We start from the raw sequence: 19,740 nt of genomic DNA, 5'->3' as shown, positions 1-19,740 counted from the left end.
TGAGACAGAGAGAACACCACCCTCTATGAGAATGACACCCTCTATGAGACAGCGAGAACAACACAGAGTCAGTGAATGACACCCTCTATGAGACAGCGAGAACACTACCCTCTATGAGAATGACACCCTCTATGAGACAGAGAGAACACTACCCTCTATGAGAATGACACCCTCTATGAGACAGAGAGAACACTACCCTCTATGAGAATGACACCCTCTATGAGACAGAGAGAACACTACCCTCTATGAGAATGACACCCTCTATGAGACAGAGAGAACACTACCCTCTATGAGAATGACACCCTCTATGAGACAGAGAGAACACTACCCTCTATGAGAATGACACCCTCTATGAGACAGAGAGAACACTACCCTCTATGAGAATGACACCCTCTATGAGACAGAGAGAACAACAGAGTCAGTGAATGACACCCTCTATGAGACAGAGAGAACACTACCCTCTATGAGAATGACACCCTCTATGAGACAGAGAGAACAACAGAGTCAGTGAATGACACCCTCTATGAGACAGAGAGAACACTACCCTCTATGAGAATGACACCCTCTATGAGACAGAGAGAACACTACCCTCTATGAGAATGACACCCTCTATGAGACAGAGAGAACACTACCCTCTATGAGAATGACACCCTCTATGAGACAGAGAGAACACTACCCTCTATGAGAATGACACCCTCTATGAGACAGAGAGAACAACAGAGTCAGTGAATGACACCCTCTATGAGACAGAGAGAACAACACAGAGTCACAAAGAAAGTAGAGGGGGGGGGGGGGGGGGGGTGGAAGGATAGATGGGTTTTTGAATAAAGGTTGATGCTGAGAGGAAGAAATACAGACAGATATGCAAACAGAGAGACAGAGTCAAGGGGACCAGAGAGCACGGATGTGTCATCTGTATTGCCACGAAGCAGCCTACACCTGCAGTAGACGTTAGGGTTCATAAAAATTAAATGCAAACCATTTAACGTCAAAATATGAATCTGAACATTCTGCAGATGTTGCTCACTCTTCGCTGCTGCCACAAAGTCTGTTTTGAGTTTGACCCCACGCTCGGCGCACATTGATGGCACGCACATTTACCACACCTGCTTGGAATGATGCACTGGTAGCGCACATTAGCTACATTGAGTGAGATAAATGTTGGATCGATGTGCAGCTGGTGCATACTGAACCAGCAGTCTGGGTTGGCAAGGTTGGAATTAACATTTTATCAAAGGAACAGATCAGGAGGTTACAACTTACAAATGCAATGCAAATGAGATGCAGCATCCAGTTATGAGACCAGAGACCTTCACCCCCTAAATTACGCTTTTGTATAATTGAATCACCTCCTGATGATGGCTTGAATACAACAATATTAATTTGTGTCACATTCCTTTATCTTGAATAAAGAAAGCAAAACGTTATAAAACATTTATAAACTCTCACTGTGTAAATCCATGTGTCCTGCATCGTGTCATTATGCTTGGTACTGTTCTTCCAAAAACATCACATTCAAGTTGAAACAAATTTGTTCCACTGTTCCATTGTGAACTGACTAATACACGAGCGAGGAGGACCTCAGTTCACACGCATTCAACGTTCATGCATGAGATGATTTAGTATTAAAACAAAGTTTCAGTGAAAAGGTAATGTTATGTAAAAACTGAGGACACGAACTAGCCTGACACGAATTTTAATTTCGTACACATTTTCGGTGTGTGGCTAGCGATTCAGGGGCTGGAGCCAGGCTAGACACGGACTAGATACATGACACTTGTTTTGGAGTTTTGAAGTTTTTGACACAATCCTGTGTCAGCACTTGCAGAGGAGGCCCGGGTTCAAATCCAGATTAGAACAGGAAAGTTACATTAAGAAAAGGATTTCACAAAACATTCCATAAGTGACATAACAGCAACAAAGAAAGTGTGATTTATCATATTCATCACTATGACAGTACATCATTTAGAACAGTTACTGTTATGAACCGGCGACTGAAGTATACAAGTGGTTAAAACGCTGTCAGTCTTACCTCTTCCTTCATTCTATTACTGTGCTGCTCCTCTCCCGCTCTGTCTCCTTCTGGGGGGGCGCCTGTCTGTCTCCCTCCCTCATCGTCCTCCTCTCCTTGGACCTCTTCATCTGTCTTCTTCCTCTTTTTCCCAGTGACGGTGGCAGCTCCGGGCTCCTTGAGGACCTCAGTGACGGTGGCAGCTCCGGGCTCCTTGGGGACCTTGGTGGCAGGTGGTTTACGCGGTGCTCTGGGCTTGGGTTCTTTAGGCACTGCAGGTTTGCGCGGAGCTCTAGGCTTGGGTTCTTTAGGCACTGCAGGTTTGCGCGGAGCTCTGGGCTTGGGTTCTTTAGGCACTGCAGGCTTGCGTGGAGCTCTGGGCTTTGGTTCCTTGGGTGTTTTGGGCACTTTGGGTTCCTTGGGTTTAGCGGGTATTTTAACCTTGGCCTCTGGTGGTCTCCATTCCTCAATTTCATCCTCTTCACTACTCCCGATCTGGGAGAAGGACCTGTTGATTGAACAGAATATTTAGCGCCATATGTGCCACACAGAGGAAATTCCAATGAAGATATCTGAAATGTATACTCTGACAAATCAGGAGTGGTCTATATTCATTCTATTAATATAGTCTATATTTTTGAATAGGACATAAAAGGACAGAAAATAACAGAAATGTCACCCACAGGTCTGTTTCCTCCTCTGTATACTCTACTACTTTGGTTCTTGGTCTTCTGTTCATCTGTTGGGACAAAATAAAAGGTGAATTAAGTACCCCAATGGAAAGAAACCATAGGCTTTCTTGGGTTTCAATCCTCTTAGCAGACCAATCAATCAATCAATCAATCCAGAAACAAAACGTTAATTATGCACCACATAGTGTACTGTAAAAGTACAACTCAGCGGCGCAGACTATGTGGGTGCGTCAGTGCTTGAGCAGCCATGAAGAAAATAGGAACCGCTAAGCTTCCCTCCCCCATGACTGTCATTTTGTCACAGTAGTCACACCTTTACGGGCACAGGCATTCACATGCTACTATGGTGGCTTTTGTTTTAAACTGCCAGGTAGAGTATAAAAGTTGCAGTACAGTAGCCTTTCTTTCTCACTTGTCTACAATGAATTACCCAACAAAATAAAATAAAACCTGGCGGGGGGGCACCCATGACAGTTAAAACTAGAACTGCAATCTGTCGAGTGCCTACTTGCTTGTTGCACACAAGTAGGCCATAAATGGCCTACTAGTGCGCAAGCAGAGCGCGCAAGTACTGTCGACCGCTACAAACTGTCAAATCTCATCTTCTCTGTGAAAGAACGTTTGAAATATTGAATTATTAGGTTTAGCTATTTGCTACGTACCTAGTTTTTGGAGGTAAAAAAGTAGTATTGTTAAGTATGGTAAGAGACGGCTTTCGATGGTGATGTATATGTCGATCAGTGTCGGGTGGATTAAAGGAAATGCCTCTATGTATATGTATATGTAATTTGTAAGTTGATTAGCTGTATACTGTGGTTACTCTGCGCCCCGTTTGATGCGTATGTATCGTAGCAGCATATGACGTCAGGTATAACTGGTATAACTAGCTCTCAATGATGACGTAATAAACTAAAGATGTGGATTAATCGGCTTTCGATGGTGACGTATATGTCAATCAGTGTTGGGTGGATTAAAGGAAAGGTGAAAGGTGGAAAGGAAATGCCTCTATGTATATGTATATGTAATTTGTAAGTTGATTAGCGGTATACTGTGGTTACTTTGCGCCCCGTTTGATGCGTATGTATCATAGCAGCATATGACGTCAGGGTATAACTGGTATAACTAGCTCTCAATGATGACGTAATAAAGATGTGGATTAAAGGACCCAATGCCAGGGTGTAATTGGTTTTCGATGGTGACGTAATGACGATATGTTTTAGTGTCGGGAGGATTAAAGGTAATGCCCCTATGTATACATGTATGTAATCTGACACCACTGCCATATCAAGCACAAGTAGTCATTACGTCATATGCTGGCACGGCGCATACGCATCAAACGGCGACATGGACGAAAACTATTACTTGCGCGCTCTGCATGCGCAAGTAACAAGTATTCGCCTCTGGTACAACTACTACAGTAGTGCTGTTAGTAGTAGTTAGTAGTGGCTGTGATATTACATAGGCCTACATTACAAAAGTTGTAGGTCTGCATGCATAATTATGTTCACCCATTAATTCATTGATAGGATTTGGGGTCAGATATAATAGCTATTAACAGCTACTACCATATCCACTTGAAGGCTCTGGCAGAAAACGAAGTGTAATGTCTCCACTTTCCCAAGTTTCACACAGACCACATGTCCTCCAGTGAGCACATAAAGCAAAGCAAAGCAAAGTTCTTTGTTTACCCAGGGTGAATGGACTAAGCTCTAGATGCTTGTTTACAGCCAGACCCTGCTCATAGAACATTTCATGGTAGGGGTTCAATGCCTTGCTCAAGGGCACTTCAGCGGTGGTAATATTAACGTGCCGGTCCGGGGATTCGAACTGGCGACCTTCCGATAACAAGACCGCTCCGCAAACCGTTCGGCCACCGCTGCCCCTAAGGTATGGGGCACTAATGGCTCTGATTCCATAGCCCTAATGATTGCAGAATTAAGCATTAGGGCTATGGACCAGAGCTAGGGCACTAATGACGGTATGGGGCACTAATTGACAGGTGCGTATGTACGTGCGTTGCAACTGCACTGGGGTAATTAATGACACCTGTCAATTGAGGGTCAATAAGTACTACGTTAGTAGTAGTCTACATATATTCAGTTCCAATGATTCTTGTAAAGGATGTAACCTTGTAGATTATTTAAATAAACATAAAAACATTAGACAGGTGGACATTGTTTGGTCAAAAGTCAATGACAAAAAAGGCTAAAGTGAAAGAGTATTAAATAAATATACTAGCTCGTCTAGCTGAGGTTCTGTCAGTATATTAGCTTTTCTTTCGAATGGGCGCTTCGTTTTAGCTAACTAGCAGTAGCTAGCCTAAGTGTGAGTTAATTTAATATCTGCTTCGGTATTGTAATAGCAGAGCATGTGTACCTTGTGTGTCGCGCTGAAGAAATCTAATTTGTTAACGTTCACTTATAAAGTGTTCTTCATCACCCTGCTGGCTCACAAGATGCTGGCTCCATACACAGCCTCGGTACCCAGGCTGGCAGGCTTTTATTTTCGTTCGCATTCAAAAAGAAAATCATAACACACAAGTTTCTCCGGCTCTACTTCCTGCAACACTGGCTCCAACCAATCACCGCGCCGCTTCGTCTTAAAGGAGCATTTCACTCATTTCCAACATCAGCTTCAAGCCTGGTGATGCGAGGTTAATGCAGTATCGGTCCTCCTCAGGCTCAACATGCTCATTCAAGATGGCTCAATTTCTGTCTACTTGTGCAACTTTGCAAGTACAGTAAACAGAAATTGTGCCATCTTGAATCAGACAGTCTGAGGTGGGCTGTGGACAGTTCAGACCATTACTCAATGACATCATCACTATCATTTTCATCAAATTGAAAATAATGGTGATGTCATGTAAATCAGTGTCACTTGAGGACATCATGCAGCCACCGTCAACAGTGCAAAGGGGAACGCAGGACCATCAGTAGCAGCACACTGCAGCCCGGGACGAATAAAACATTACTCACTCAGGGGAAATAAAACACTGATGATGATGAGATACAGTAAGGACATGTTAATTGTAGATGCAAGACCTGTCACCTGACTACTAGACTACTTTCCCATCACCAGCAGTACAGGGGATAGACAGAGAGGTTCTTGACTGATATTCTTATTGACAAACAAAGGGCACATGCAGGACCATATAGGCTACTAACTAATTAACTAACTAACTAACTATATAGGCTACATAATTTTGTCAAAGGGATAAAACACAAAAAAATCTTGAAAGCTTATTTCCATTAGTGCTTTGAGTGCAAATGTTGGTATTTATTATTTTACCAGAGACAGTCCTCCTTTTTGTGTTTGGGGGTGGGAGTACTGTAAGCAATTAAATACATTAATATACAATTTCAACATACGTGACAAGTAAAATATAGCAAAGAACTGCAACATGGGTACTGTAAAAAATAACCTGTTACAACTGAAACGAGAAGTAAAAACACTAGATCAATATAGAGGTCTTTACATGTCTATAATATAATCCACAGCAGCAGATCATCAGCGCAGACCAGCGTAGCACGGCTTATAGTCCTGTGACGAACAGTCAAAAAGTTTAGTTTTTGAGATACCCCTACTGGGCTTAGGACGAAACACAACATAGTTTTTCCTCATCTCTAAGGCCTCCAATACATGAAATGGATTCTTGTATAAAAATATTTTACTGCAAAAGTGGTGAAATTGATATTTAAAGTTATACACCCCAAAGTAAAAATACAGCCTTTCCGTCTGGGGATTAAGGCATATAAACTCATGTATAGTCACAATGGAAGCTCTGAGAGGTTTACAACTTGGCATACTTGAAGTACTACATTCTAGAAAAAGAATAATGTCAATATGTGAATGTAAATATGAGATATAGACATTTGAACACATACCTACAATAGGCGGAAATGTAAATCTATGTAGAGTGTCTTCTTTACTTTGTAGTGACTCTGACATGGATTGTCATAGCAACACATAGGAGGGCTTGTATGGTGTGGTTCTACTGAATCCAGCAATACCAATTGTGTTACTGTAGCTTGAATACTCATGGAGTTATGGCACTAAACGTATATGGTTTCCCAAATGGGAGGAAATAAAGCAGTCCTAAATGAAATCTACAGTATCAAACAGATTAGTTTTATTTTGACTTCACTTATGCAAGGGTGGGGAAATTATAACAAATTCACTTGAGTAGAAGTCCCTAAAATATATGAAATGTCACAAATGAGAAATTGTGAAAGTATATATGCAGCACTGCGCAAAAGGATTATGGGCAGATATACTAAATGTAGAGGCCATGTAAATCCAGTAAATTTACGGGTGAATACGGTTGTTTACCAGCCTGTAATCAGCAAATCTACCGGTATGTAGAGGTCCGAATTGTACCAACTTAAATATGCAAGGCCCCCTGCTGTGGCTGCTTCCTAGTCACACCTCTTGGGCAATAATCCCCCCCCCCACCCCCCACGAAAACGAAGAAGATTTCTGGAAATTCTAACAAGGTCTTTAGCTAACCCAACCCTGTTGTGTGTGGCAAACAGTCTTGACCATTTTAGTTAAGATTTGTCATCATCATTCACCCCCAGGACATAATGGTGCTGTTCCAAACAGTTCCAAACAGAACTGAGTGAGTCCAAGTTCCAAACAGAACTGAATGAGTCCAAGTTCCAAACAGAACTGAGTGAGTCCAACCTCCTCCCAATGGGAACCGAGTTTGCCTTCCAACAGAACTGAATGAGGACAATGTTCAACAGAACTGAATGAGTAAAATTCCCAGCAGAAGTTCCCCTCTCATGATTCCTTAACTGTCCATCTAGGCTGGTTCGCATATTGAAAAGCGCTTTTTGAATGAAGGCGCCATACTACAACCATGCAGGCCACGGTGAGTGATCCAGCCAACCGCGGTCCCCTCAGAATTTGAGAATGAAGCCCGGGCCCACGGCCGAAGCTCCCTGGTTGCTGCTGGTCAGATGGAAGCCTGTGTCTTTGAGGTCATCGTCGCCCAGCTGACTGTAGCCCAGGCCTCCCTCGGGCAGGCGAGGACTGGTGCCTCTCTTCACCCTCTGCTGCTCGCTCTTGGCCGGCCAGGTGGGGAACATGGAGGGGTCGATGGGCAGCGGGGTCTCGCGGAAGTACTCGTGCTTCAGCGCCTCGTCCGACAGAATCCTCTTACTGGGACAATAGGTGAGGAACTTGTTCATGAGGTCAAAGCATTGGTCGGAGAGCAGCGCGCCGAAGCGCTTTCGCAGGTTGTTGTAGGGGTACTCTGTGAAAGTCATCTTCTTCACAGCGGGGAGCTCGTTGTAGCCCGGCCAAATCTTCTCACTGGGCGACCCCAAATCCTTAAAGATCTTGTTAATTTGGTCAATTTCGGATTTTCCAGGAAAAAACGGTTTCTGGGTGAGGAGCTCGCCAAATATGCAGCCCACTGACCACATGTCTACAGCTGTGGAGTACTCCTTGGCTCCCAGCAGCAGTTCTGGAGAGCGGTACCACAGCGTCACCACCACAGGCGTGTAGGGCTTCAGCGGAGATCCGTATTCCCGGGCCAAACCGAAGTCTCCGATCTTGAGTATGCCTTTGTGACTCAGCAGCAGGTTGGAGGTCTTCAGGTCACGGTGGAGGATCCAGTTGTCGTGCAGATGGCGGACACCTCTCAGCAGCTGAATCAGAAGGGTCTTGACTTCGCCTGGTAAGAAGGGCTGCTTCATCGTCTCCATGAGACTCTTGAGGTCATGCTCCACGTAGTTCATAACAATGTAGATCTTGTCCATATTGCCTCCAACCACGATTTCCCTGACTGTGACGATGTTGGGGTGCTGTGCTTTCAGAATAGTGTTGATTTCACGGAGCGAGGTGATGGGGAAGCCTTCCTTCTCCTTCTCCATCTTCAGCCTCTTCAAGGCTACGATCTCGTCTGTCTTTTTGTCCTTGGCTCTGTGCACCACACCGTACGTCCCCTCCTCTATACGGTTCAGACACTGGAACTCCTCAACACTGCGGCAGCCCTGTAGAGCGGGGAGATATTTGGGCAGCTCCTTCTTCAGCTCCACGGGCGAGATGGGCGGAGAGTCGGGGATGTAGTTCTCTTCGGGGGTCGGGGAGCGGGAGTGGGTCCTCCGTGTCGTGGTCAAAACGCGACTCCGGGACTGCAGGAATGTGGTTCCCATTCTCTGTCTCCTCGTTGAACTCGTCAGACTGCTCCTCATCGCTCACGTCTTCTGCGCTCTGGTCAGATCGTCCTGAAACAGAGCCCGACTCCTCCTCGTCTTCCTCCTCCTCCTCCCCTTCCTCGTCTTGCGTTCAATGTCACTGATGTCCTCCAGGTTGGCCAGCGGGTCTTTGTCCTCGAGCCTGTCCTCCTTGGAGACCTCGCTTCCACTTCTCCGTGGCTCACTGTGCTCCGATCTGTCCCGAGGGGCTTGGTTGGGACTGCGGCTAAGGTGGCTCTGTTTGGCCTTGTCTCCGTATTCGTCAGGCAGCGCCCCCCGGTGGTGCAATGTCTGGTTCTGGGGTGTCTTTAACCAGAGATATCCGTCTTTTACAATCCAGGGATGTTTATGATGTGACTACAGCAGAATATTAAGTTGTAAGGGTTTATCTTTCTGTGTGATCTAATGGTCTGTCTTCCCCTTTTATACAGGCAGGTTTGTCTGACATACTGACTCAGCACACCTGGTCTGACATCAGCAGTACACAAACCGTTGCCTAGCAATGTTATCATAGATCTCCATATATGGGCATTAAAGGGACACAGACAGTGTGTTGATTCGGGTGACGTCAGCTTTTTCGCGCAAACCGTTGCTAGGCAGCACTGTTGCTCAATGTCTAGAAAGGGGCGGAGTCGAGCATTCCTCTTCACATGCTGTCACTTCCGCTTTACTTCCGCGTCTATTATGTAAACAGATGGAGAAATGCTGCGGTCGTAACAAACCAGATCAGACTGTCAGAGACGTGGATGGTGATGCTGAAACTGCGATGGAGGTTCCTTGTTGTGACCACGACTACTGCACAGCCCCTGAACCTGAGATGAAGGATGAAATCACTCAACTGAAGAAGCAGGTGGAGGACTTGAAGTTGTCACTGAAATATAGGTTTGGGCTACATCGATTTGAAGGCTCAGACTCACAGATTAGAAACTTCACAAGGTGAGAATAATTTGCATAAAGCATACCAATTTCATATGCATTATTTATTTATGTAAATGTCATTACATGAAAGTGTAACGTTGCTCATGGTTCTAAACAATGACAATCCTAATTTGTCTCCAAGATTTGCTACCTACGAGCACCTGGTGGCGTTTTGGCACCTGATTGAACCATCCACAGGCAACATGATCCGAGTCACCCGGGCACGGAGAGCCCAGCAGAGGAATGAGGAAATATTTATTCCATGTACTTACTCAGTAAGTTTACTCAGGCTGTTTTAATATTTTGTACTGTGCTAACCGTTACTGTAGAATCGCTATACCAGAGGGGTAGGCAATAATGTTTCATGTTTATGTTGACATCTCTAGCGTGCTCTCTTATGGATACTGTTATTGACTTTGTCATAAAGACTCATAAAGACATTTGTCATAAAGACTCATAACATAAGTATGGCAGTACGGCTGGCCATCATGGCTGCTAGGCGCCAGGGTCTTCCTGCACTTTGCACAGCGAAGACAGGGCCGATGGTTTGGCACCTTCCACAACGCAGACAGGGCTGATGCCAGTCCTTGCCTAGTGATGTCACCTTTTCTGCATCCTGGACACAGGTTGGTTTAATCTAGCTCTGATCCATAGCTCTAAATGCGTTGAAACGCATTTAGAGCTATGGATCAGAGCTAGGTTTCATCATACATCATATACATCATAATATTCCGTGCTCAGCAAATCAAATCATCACATTCATCACACACACAAAAAAACAGTTTGAAGTCAAATGGTCTGATGGTGGCCGAGTTATGCCCGGGACATACAAACACACAGTTTTCATTAATTTTAATTAATTTCATATATTATTTATTATATAATAAATAATAAAAAACAAAAAATAAAAAATCTTTCAGATTTATTGGCAACAACATACTCCTGAGCAACACCCACCTACATGGTGAATTTCCTCCAGTTGTCAGAAATGTAACGTATACAGTAAATGCAATGAACACCCACCATACACCTCACTATATTAATTTCAAATACAGAATATAGTACCATTCCAACCTACAGAGAAGTCTCCTAAACTCACATTTTTGAGGGGGGCTATCCCCTCCCAACGTCTGGCATTTGAAATTACGTCTAAGTCTAATGACTTTTAATGTTTGTTTACAGCAGTAAACGTCCTGTGGGTCAATAGGCGAGGCTCCCCTCACTTTACACAAGTGTGACTTCTTGCCTTTTTCCACGTAATTACATTGTTTGTTTTTTACCATTTCATTTTAAACTGTTTGTTTGAGTACCCATTTTACCCGTCTGTCTGTTTGTGTCCCTTTTATGCCCATATATGGAGATCTCTGTATCTTTGTATGCGTGTGTCCCTTTAATGCCCATACTTGCAGAAAGTGTTGCAGAGAGAGGGATGCAGTGGGGCTCAAGGCTGAGTCATGGCACTGGGTTCCCTATTCATAGATGTATCTGCCCACGCCACGTGTTCACCACTTGGGGCCCAAACATATGAGCGTAGCACGGCTTGTGGCAGTACGGCTGGCCATCATGCGCTGCATGGCTACCAGGAGCCAGAGTCTTCCTGCACTTTTCACAGTGCAGACAGGGCCGATGCCAGTCCTTGCCCAGTGATGTCACCTTCTCAGCAAAATATACCTTCTTGTTGCATCTGGGACAAAGGTTGGTTTCACCAAAGAAAGTAAAAGTGGTGCTGCTCCCAGCTTTTTCAGGTCCCTTAGGTACATAGGCTCTCTTCTCCTCAGACTTGGGTGCTGAGTTCACAGCAGCAGGGTTGGTCACAGGAGTATCATCCATTTGGGAGCCTGCACCTTCATCTCTTTCTGGTTCCTCAGGTACACAAGCTGTCTTGTCTGCCACCTTGGGTGCCGAGTAGTCCACAGCAGCAGGGTTGTTGTTCCCAGGACTATCATATATATAGGAGCCTGCCCCTCCAATATTCACACCTCTTGGTCCAAAGAGGGCAGCATAGCATGGTATGTTGCAGAAAGGCTTGCCATCATGCTCTGCGTGGCTGCCAGCATTCAGGGTCTTGCGGCACCTTTCGCAGCTCAGACAGGGCCGATGCCAGTCCTTGCCCAGTGATGTCACCTTCTCAGCAAAGAATACGTTCTTGTTGCATCTGGGACACAGGTTGGCTTCAATGAAAGACAAAGTTCTGACACTGCCAGATTTTGCTGGTGCCTTAGGTACTCTCTTCTCAGCCTTCATGGGTGCTATGCCTATGTCCACAGCAGCAGGATTGCTGGTGTTCATCGGAGTATAGGAACTTGCCAATGCCCCTCCGATGTTCACACCACTTGGCCCAAAGAGGGCAGCATAGCATGGCATGTGACAGTAGGGCCTTCTATCATGCTCAGCATGACCACCTGCAGTCAGAAGCTTGTTGCAACGGTCACACTTCAGGCACAACTTGTGCCAAGCCTTCCCCAATGATGACACCTCCTCAGCCCAAAACACGGTTTTCTCACAATTGGAACACTTTTTGGCCATGTTGTAAATGTTTTGGTCAAATAAAACCAACTCTCGCTTATACTGTTGCACAAGCTTCCACCAGGCTATCAATGAATATGAGATTATGTGAAAGAAGTCAACCATGTCAAGTATTTATACATTGGGTTGACATCATCAGTGACTGATGACATCATCAGTGACTGATGACATCATCAGTGATGTCACTGGGGTAGAGCAAGACAGAATGGGGGGCAGAGACATAGAGTAAGACAGAGTTACAACATTGAGGGGGCAGAAAACAGCCCGGTCACGTGGTTCATCGTCACTAAAGCCTATAAACTCCAATGCATTCCGTAAACTTCCGGTTCACTATTCGCGTCTAAAGTCTATGTATAGAAGAGCCGTCGTATGACTGGCTGTCTGGCTCCATGAAGTGAACGGAACTCTGTCTATGGCTCTGATGGGGGTAATGATATGTTTATTGACAATGTTTACATGTACAGGGAAATGCACATAGTTATGATCACCATCAAAAGGATAAATGCAAGAAAGCCAACGGCTTATTTCCATTGCAGTCCCTTATAGTTAAAAATGAAACACAACAATGAATGTGTGAGTGTATGAGTGAGCGTGTCCATGTGAGTGTTTTAGGAATGTGTTATTATTAATATTATTATTACTTGCGCAAGCAGAGCGTGCAAGTCATGTTTTCAGTCAGGTGCTACGATGCGCGTGTTTGGGGCCAGCACATGTTATGACGTCATATGCTGGCCCCAAGCTGACCGTGCAGGTGTGTTTTTGTCATGCTACGAAGCATATGTCCCATGACGTGATGAAGATATGTACCAATGTCCCTTAGACTGCACGTGATATGATGTCATACGGACATACAGAAGCTGACCGTGCAGGTATGTTTTCCGTGAATCGTGATGAAGATTATGTACCAATACCAGGGTATAATTGGTTGACGATGGTGACGTAATGATACGTTTCAGTGTCAAGTACATACGCATCAAACCACCCAGCCGATCACATTATACCACCAACCACTCAGAAAACGACATATACATACATATAGACATGTACACATATATGGACATATGAGCATATGACGTGATGAATATATGTACCAATGCCATGGTATAGTTGACGGTGACGTAACGATGATTTTACCATACTTTTTTTCCTTCAGAAGCAAGGTACGTAGCAAATAGCTAAATCTAATAATTCAATATGTGAGGCTAAGATTTAGTTTGTAGGGGTATACAGCACTTGCACGCTCTGCTTGCATAGTAGGCCATGTGCAACCTGTCGAGTGCCTAAAACAAAAAACAAAACAAACCAATAATAATATTATTGGTTTGTTTTGTTTTTTTGTGTGTTTTTCGTGTGAGTGCGTATGTGTGCGTGTGCCTATATGTATGTGTACACAAGAGACAATGGGTACATGACACATCAGGGGGATATGCAATAGTAAAAGGATACAGCATTCAATGTACAATAATTTCAAGTAATAGTGGAGATAAAAGAAAAAGAAAAAGACATTTACAAATTAGAGGGACTGTGGCACCTAGACCGAAGATAGGTTAGGATGTATCCTGCTTAGCCATGCACTGAAGTTTAGGTCCAGCTGTTAGTCAGCCATATCTTCAGGGAGGACTTAAAAGTGATAATGGAGCTGGTAGTTTTAAGCTTTTTGGGCATCTCATTCCACCTTACAGCTGCCGAGTGTAGAAATTAGTTTTTCCCCATACAGCTGCTGAAGTTTACAGGTATAAGGTCTGTGGTACTAAGTCTTGTGAAATGATTGTGAACGTTACTAACCTTAGAAAAATAGTTATGAAGGTAAAGTATTTATGTTTTTTCGACCGCAGGTCACAGTCAGTCTTTCCGTCCGTCACCCCACGTCTCCATATGGTCATGCCTCGTGACATCATGTGACATCATCAGGGATGGAGATCCCTGATGTCATCAATATTAAGCCCATATATGGGAATGCCCATATATGAAGATCCCTGATGTCATCAATATTGGCCAGCAACTCTTATCTGACCTCAAACCTCAAACCCTTAGATCTTCATATATGGAGCTGACCTGTTCTGATATTCCATGTTGATTCTTCCCCATCCAGGTTCCATCCTTCCTCTTCGATGGAACCTTGTGGTTCCCATCCGGCTGCTCTACCGGCCACCCTATACCCCTGAGCCACTGCCACCTGATATTTTATAACACTCATACAGTACATGCTCCAAGGTGATTTTTTTATATAGCCTGAACATGTATTTAATTGATTGTTTGTTTGTTTGTAATCCAGGCCACAAGGCCAGTCCACTGACATGAGATGGACTCACAATACTGCACGACCTGTCCAGCTCCATGTGGAGCAACTTGCAAGTAGATGACGGTATCCACACCAATGTTTGCCTGACACAGCAAACTGCATTGTGAGTCAAGTGAGTCACTCAGAGGATCCAGGTGCTGTCTCACAAGTATCTTATGGAGTCTATGCAGACATCAGAATGATGTCAGAACAGTGCAGTCGGCACTGCACCCCCTGCGGTGGGGTGGAACGCGTGTGTCGAATTTGGTCGAAAGTCGGTGGGGCGAACGGTTCTCGAGTCACATGGATTACACACGTACAGACGTACATACAGACGTAGAGCCTTGGTTCATTTATAGTTACAGATGTACTGTAGATCTGCTATTTTTTTATATGGGACATTCTGCATATTGAGTCTACATTTGAGTCTACATTTGGTAAAATATCGCCACTTTTACACGAGGAAAACCTGGACTGAAAATATGAAAACTTCCTTTGGGAACAGTTGATGTTTGGGAAGCACAAACGTATGGGGCACACAATTGACAGGTGGTAATTGATCACACCACCTATTTGTATGTGGCCCATACATTTTTGCTTCCTAAAGTAAGTTTTGATATATTCAGTCCTGCACTCATTCCGGGCCCCTCGCTGGAGAGAATGTCGTCCGTATTTTACTAAATATATTATATTTTCTGCCAGAACCAAGCCTTAGGAATAATTATTGGGTGAGTGCAGTTTGCACACGCAGTGATACAAGTTTAAATGCCGACGAAATCCGTGAAATGGGATTCGTACTGCACACGCAGTTGGATGAACTGTGTGGTTTGCGCATCGGTCCCTGTTGTTCGTACACATAACAGTAAAGTAATTGAATCAGATCTGAGCAAAGTGCAATTGGGAATCATTTCAGCACAGAACTAAAGTCAATTTCTGCTTGTTCTTATTTATTATTTTTTTTCTTTTTTTAAAGATATTTTTTTTGCGGCTTACGCCTTTTATTGGTTTTTGAAGGGACAGACAGTAGGCTGACAGGAAACGGGAGAGAGATGGGGGAAGACATGCAGTAAAGGCCGTGTCGGGCTCGGGAGTCGAACCCGCGGCACACTGCGACTGGATTACCAGTCGGGTGCCCAGACGGTTACGCCACCGCCTGGGCTGCTTGTTCTTATTCATCATCAGAGAGCATTCTACTTACATGTAAACTTCTTTTTTGCAGCCATTGTCCTTCTCCGAGTCCATTTGAAATATGGAGCAACAATGCTAAATGGAATATAGCACATAAGTGAATGTGTTGTACAAACCAACAGGCCCATCTGGTATCCAGGTCTTGCTTTTCAGTCGCTGCTGTAGTATGTCAGTTAATTCTGGCGACAGAGTAGTCCAATTCACAAAAGCCAGCAGGTAGTTCAGCATCTTCTTGTCTACCGTTGTAAATCTAGAACAATTTATCAGTTGAGTGATTAATGCACATCAACGCTCTAGCACCTTTTTCACATCAAGGTCCATTATTTATTCTGCATTTGAGCCATCATTTGATGAAATTTAGCCTCTAAGATCCAAAACAGAATATTTTGTTATTGGATAGGATTTTGTCCATAATTCCATGTTGTATTGATGTGGTACCATTAGGAGAGATGACGGGCAATACTGTCACGGTTTCATTTTAGTCTCACGAGTTAAAGATCTATAAGAGTCCACTTGGTTAACAACTCTGCATCATTTAGTTGGACAACCTGGAAGGACTACTGGTGGTCCCCGGACCACTGGTTGAGAACCACTGCTCTAGCATATAGTGTGTGTGTTTAAATGTGCAGTACTTTTCTTTTTTAAAGCACACTCCTAAGTGTCTCTTACAGGTTAGGCAGCAGGAACAGAGAGGGGTCCACTCCAGCTGTCAAGAGGTTGGGGAGCCATTGGGCTGCATTTCCTGAGTTTTTGGCAGCAACATTCTGCAACGCCTGGAGCTCACTGGATCCAAAGAGCCCCTTAGTCTTGTGTTGCTGTTTTCTTCTGGTATCCTATCTATACTGGATCAGTGGTGACAGGAGGCTGGGTTCTGTTAGACACGTGTCCCAGGAGTCCCTGGTCACAATCGCTCCTGCGGCCATCAAAATGTGCAATGGACGTCTGTGAAAGAGAGCGGATACAGCGCCGTCGGTGAAATGTAAAAAAAGTTCTACTTCATCCTTGCTGAATGCCAGAGGCAGTGCTTTAAGCACTGAATACGTCCCTTTGCGCATGCGCAGTTCGAGTATTTTATACGAATAACGTCACTTGTGACCCGGGGATGACCCAGAAAAGGCTATATCACCAATGGCTCAGATCTGAGCAAAGTGCAATTGGGAATCATTTCAGCACAGAACTAAAGTAAATTTCTGCTTGTTCTTATTCATCATCAGAGAGCGTTCTACTTACATGTAAACTTCTTTTTTGCAGCCATTGTCCTTCTCCGAGTCCTTTATAATCAATGTCGGCTAACGCTACCCGTTCTTCTTCAAACTAAAATTCAACTCTGTATTTATATCCCAACGGTGTCCGCTGTAGGCGCTGTTATTGGATAATTACGGAGAATTCTCACAACGCTTTGCATTGTGGGCAATTCCTTTGACCAAAGTCAACATCAATGCTGACTTTGGCAAAGGGCACATAAAGGGGCGGGGCGGAGCCCTCACTGACTTACCGATTTCAAATGGGACATCCCTCAAGCCCTTGCAGACTTCACATGAACGCGCAGCTAAGTCAGTGAGGGCTCATTGAGTCAGCAAGGGAGTGGATTGGGATTGGGCCTGGATACAAACTGAGGGACAGACATTGTTAGTCATTGGAGTAGCTGCATCACTCAAAATGTATTTTATAATACACACCCTTTTTTAAATAAATGAATTGATGCCATCAATATAGTAAGGGCATTTTATCAGGTATTTGACCAATCTGGGAACTAAATCGTTACCAAGAAATGTCTTCACCAATGTGTTTCTAAAGGTGTCTAATAACATGTACCAAAAGTTTGAAATTCAACTCCCGTGGGAAATTGAGTTATTAGCCATAATATGTGACCATACCCTTAACATCCTATATTAGGCAAAGTCTAAATTTCATAATTCTTTAAGTAGCATGTGACATATGAAACTAGGGTGTTTTCATGATTCTGAATCCATTCCAAGCATTAGTTTTGCACAAAAAACACTCCTTGGGCTAAATTAGGCCATATCCACTTGACCAAATGTGCTGAGCTCACAACATTATGTAATGCGTCGCAAGCTTGTAGATCTGCCATTTTCACAACTTTTGTGCATCACTAACTATTGTATGATGAAACAGGGCATTTATTTTGGAAAAAAACACACATTTGAAATATGGAGCAACAATGCTAAATGGAATATAGCACATAAGTGAATGTGTTGTACAAACCAACAGGCCCATCTGGTATCCAGGTCTTGCTTTTCAGTCGCTGCTGTAGTATGTCAGTTAATTCTGGCGACAGAGTAGTCCAATTCACAAAAGCCAGCAGGTAGTTCAGCATCTTCTTGTCTACCGTTGTAAATCTAGAACAATTTATCAGTTGAGTGATTAATGCACATCAACGCTCTAGCACCTTTTTCAAAAAAAATTAAGGTTTTCTCACTTTTTTGACGCTTGTACAGTTGTCACAACACCCTCCAAATACATCTCTCTTAGGATCAAGCTGATGAGAGAACCAATTTTATTAGTTTCACTGTGTGTGTGTGTGTGTGTGTGTGTGTGTGTGTGTGTGTGTGTGTGTGTGTGTGTGTGTACACACACACACACACACACACACACACACAACACAATGTTGGGGTAGCAATCATAGTAATGAAACCATTTATAAATTATAACATTTAGTTTATGTAGTACCTACAAGGATTGTGCTTGGCTATACCTGTGTATAATGTCATCATACCCGTTTAATTCTACCTGAAAAGTTAATGTCATGTCTGTAAAAGAAAGTAATATTAAGTCTTGTGTTCACAGTATACCTGGCTGTGCTATACTAGTCACATAGGTGTTTACATTCATGGTTTCCACCACCTGCCAATAGGTGGCAGTGCTAGTTCACAGTGCAATGCCTTGTGTGGGGTCATGACTCAGCCGGAAAGAGAGAGTTTAGAGGGAACCACGTTGTGATTTATTGTTGCCGTGTACCTGTATGTCTCTCCTGCTGTGAAATAATAAAACGTGAACCATCATTTTATACACAAAGATCGTGTGCAAGACTGCAATTGGATCCGAGTGTAATATCTACTTACTCATATCCTTCCATGGAGGCATTTCTATATCCCGTGAAATGGGATTCGTACTGCACACGCAGTTGGATGAACTGTGTGGTTTGCGCATCGGTCCCTGTTGTTCGTACACATAACAGTAAAGTAATTGAATCAGATCTGAGCAAAGTGCAATTCACCCTGGGCAAGACCTACCCTGAAAAGACTATCAGCGGAAGTGGCGGAAGTGTTGCGTGTAAGATAACTACGTCACGCGGTGCGGCTCTGTTTACTAGTCCCCACCCAATGATCATTTCAGCGGGAATACATTTTCGGGAACACAACGCTGCGATTGGTCAAAAAACGTTAACTTCCGGGGGGGATTACACGGCGGAAGTGCCACATTTCGATAGCTTCTCTGCCTTAGGTTGTGACCAGGCTCTTCTTTTTCGCAGTTAAGTGAGCCTGGGACCGAGGCTAAGTGCAATTGGGAATCATTTCAGCACAGAACTAAAGTAAATTTCTGCTTGTTCTTATTCATCATCAGAGAGCGTTCTACTTACATGTAAACTTCTTTTTTGCAGCCATTGTCCTTCTCCGAGTCCATTTGAAATATGGAGCAACAATGCTAAATGGAATATAGCACATAAGTGAATGTGTTGTACAAACCAACAGGCCCATCTGGTATCCAGGTCTTGCTTTTCAGTCGCTGCTGTAGTATGTCAGTTAATTCTGGCGACAGAGTAGTCCAATTCACAAAAGCCAGCAGGTAGTTCAGCATCTTCTTGTCTACCGTTGTAAATCTAGAACAATTTATCAGTTGAGTGATTAATGCACATCAACGCTCTAGCACCTTTTTCACATCAAGGTCCATTATTTATTC

General features: G+C 43.9%; 2 protein-coding genes and 1 pseudogene across 4 annotated transcripts in view; all 3 read right to left on the bottom strand.

Annotated features, from left to right (window-relative positions):
• The window catches only part of srbd1 (S1 RNA binding domain 1), a 96,108-nt gene extending 90,804 nt beyond the window's left edge, over positions 1-5,304 (bottom strand). For both annotated transcript variants that reach the window (XM_079512108.1, XM_079512107.1), the window contains exons 1-3: positions 5,080-5,304; positions 2,695-2,750; positions 2,033-2,519 (exon numbers count right to left, since the gene is read on the bottom strand). In XM_079512108.1, coding sequence (XP_079368234.1) covers positions 2,033-2,519; positions 2,695-2,750 — 543 coding nt within the window. In that variant the 5' untranslated portion in view covers positions 5,080-5,304. The remainder of the gene's footprint in view (positions 1-2,032; positions 2,520-2,694; positions 2,751-5,079) is intronic.
• A 2,300-nt stretch (positions 5,305-7,604) lies between these two features.
• On the bottom strand, positions 7,605-9,381 carry LOC306931445 (cyclin-dependent kinase 11B-like; the record flags this gene model as incomplete). The annotated part of the gene is given in 4 exon segments (XM_079512847.1): positions 7,605-8,808; positions 8,810-8,990; positions 8,993-9,212; positions 9,370-9,381. Coding segments are annotated over 4 exon segments (1,617 nt in total).
• Positions 9,382-11,265: 1,884 nt separating this feature from the next.
• On the bottom strand, positions 11,266-12,350 carry LOC306931204 (cysteine-rich protein 2-like; annotated as a pseudogene). The gene is made up of 2 exons: positions 11,718-12,350; positions 11,266-11,611 (listed from the first exon to the last, which is right to left on the bottom strand). The product of its transcript is annotated as a cysteine-rich protein 2-like (transcript).
• Between the last annotated feature and the right edge of the window lie 7,390 nt (positions 12,351-19,740).

This window comes from Electrona antarctica (assembly GCF_951216825.1).
Source record: "Electrona antarctica genome assembly, chromosome: 10".
Taxonomy (NCBI): Eukaryota; Metazoa; Chordata; class Actinopteri; order Myctophiformes; family Myctophidae; genus Electrona; species Electrona antarctica.
This window is presented reverse-complemented; position numbering and strand designations above follow the sequence as displayed.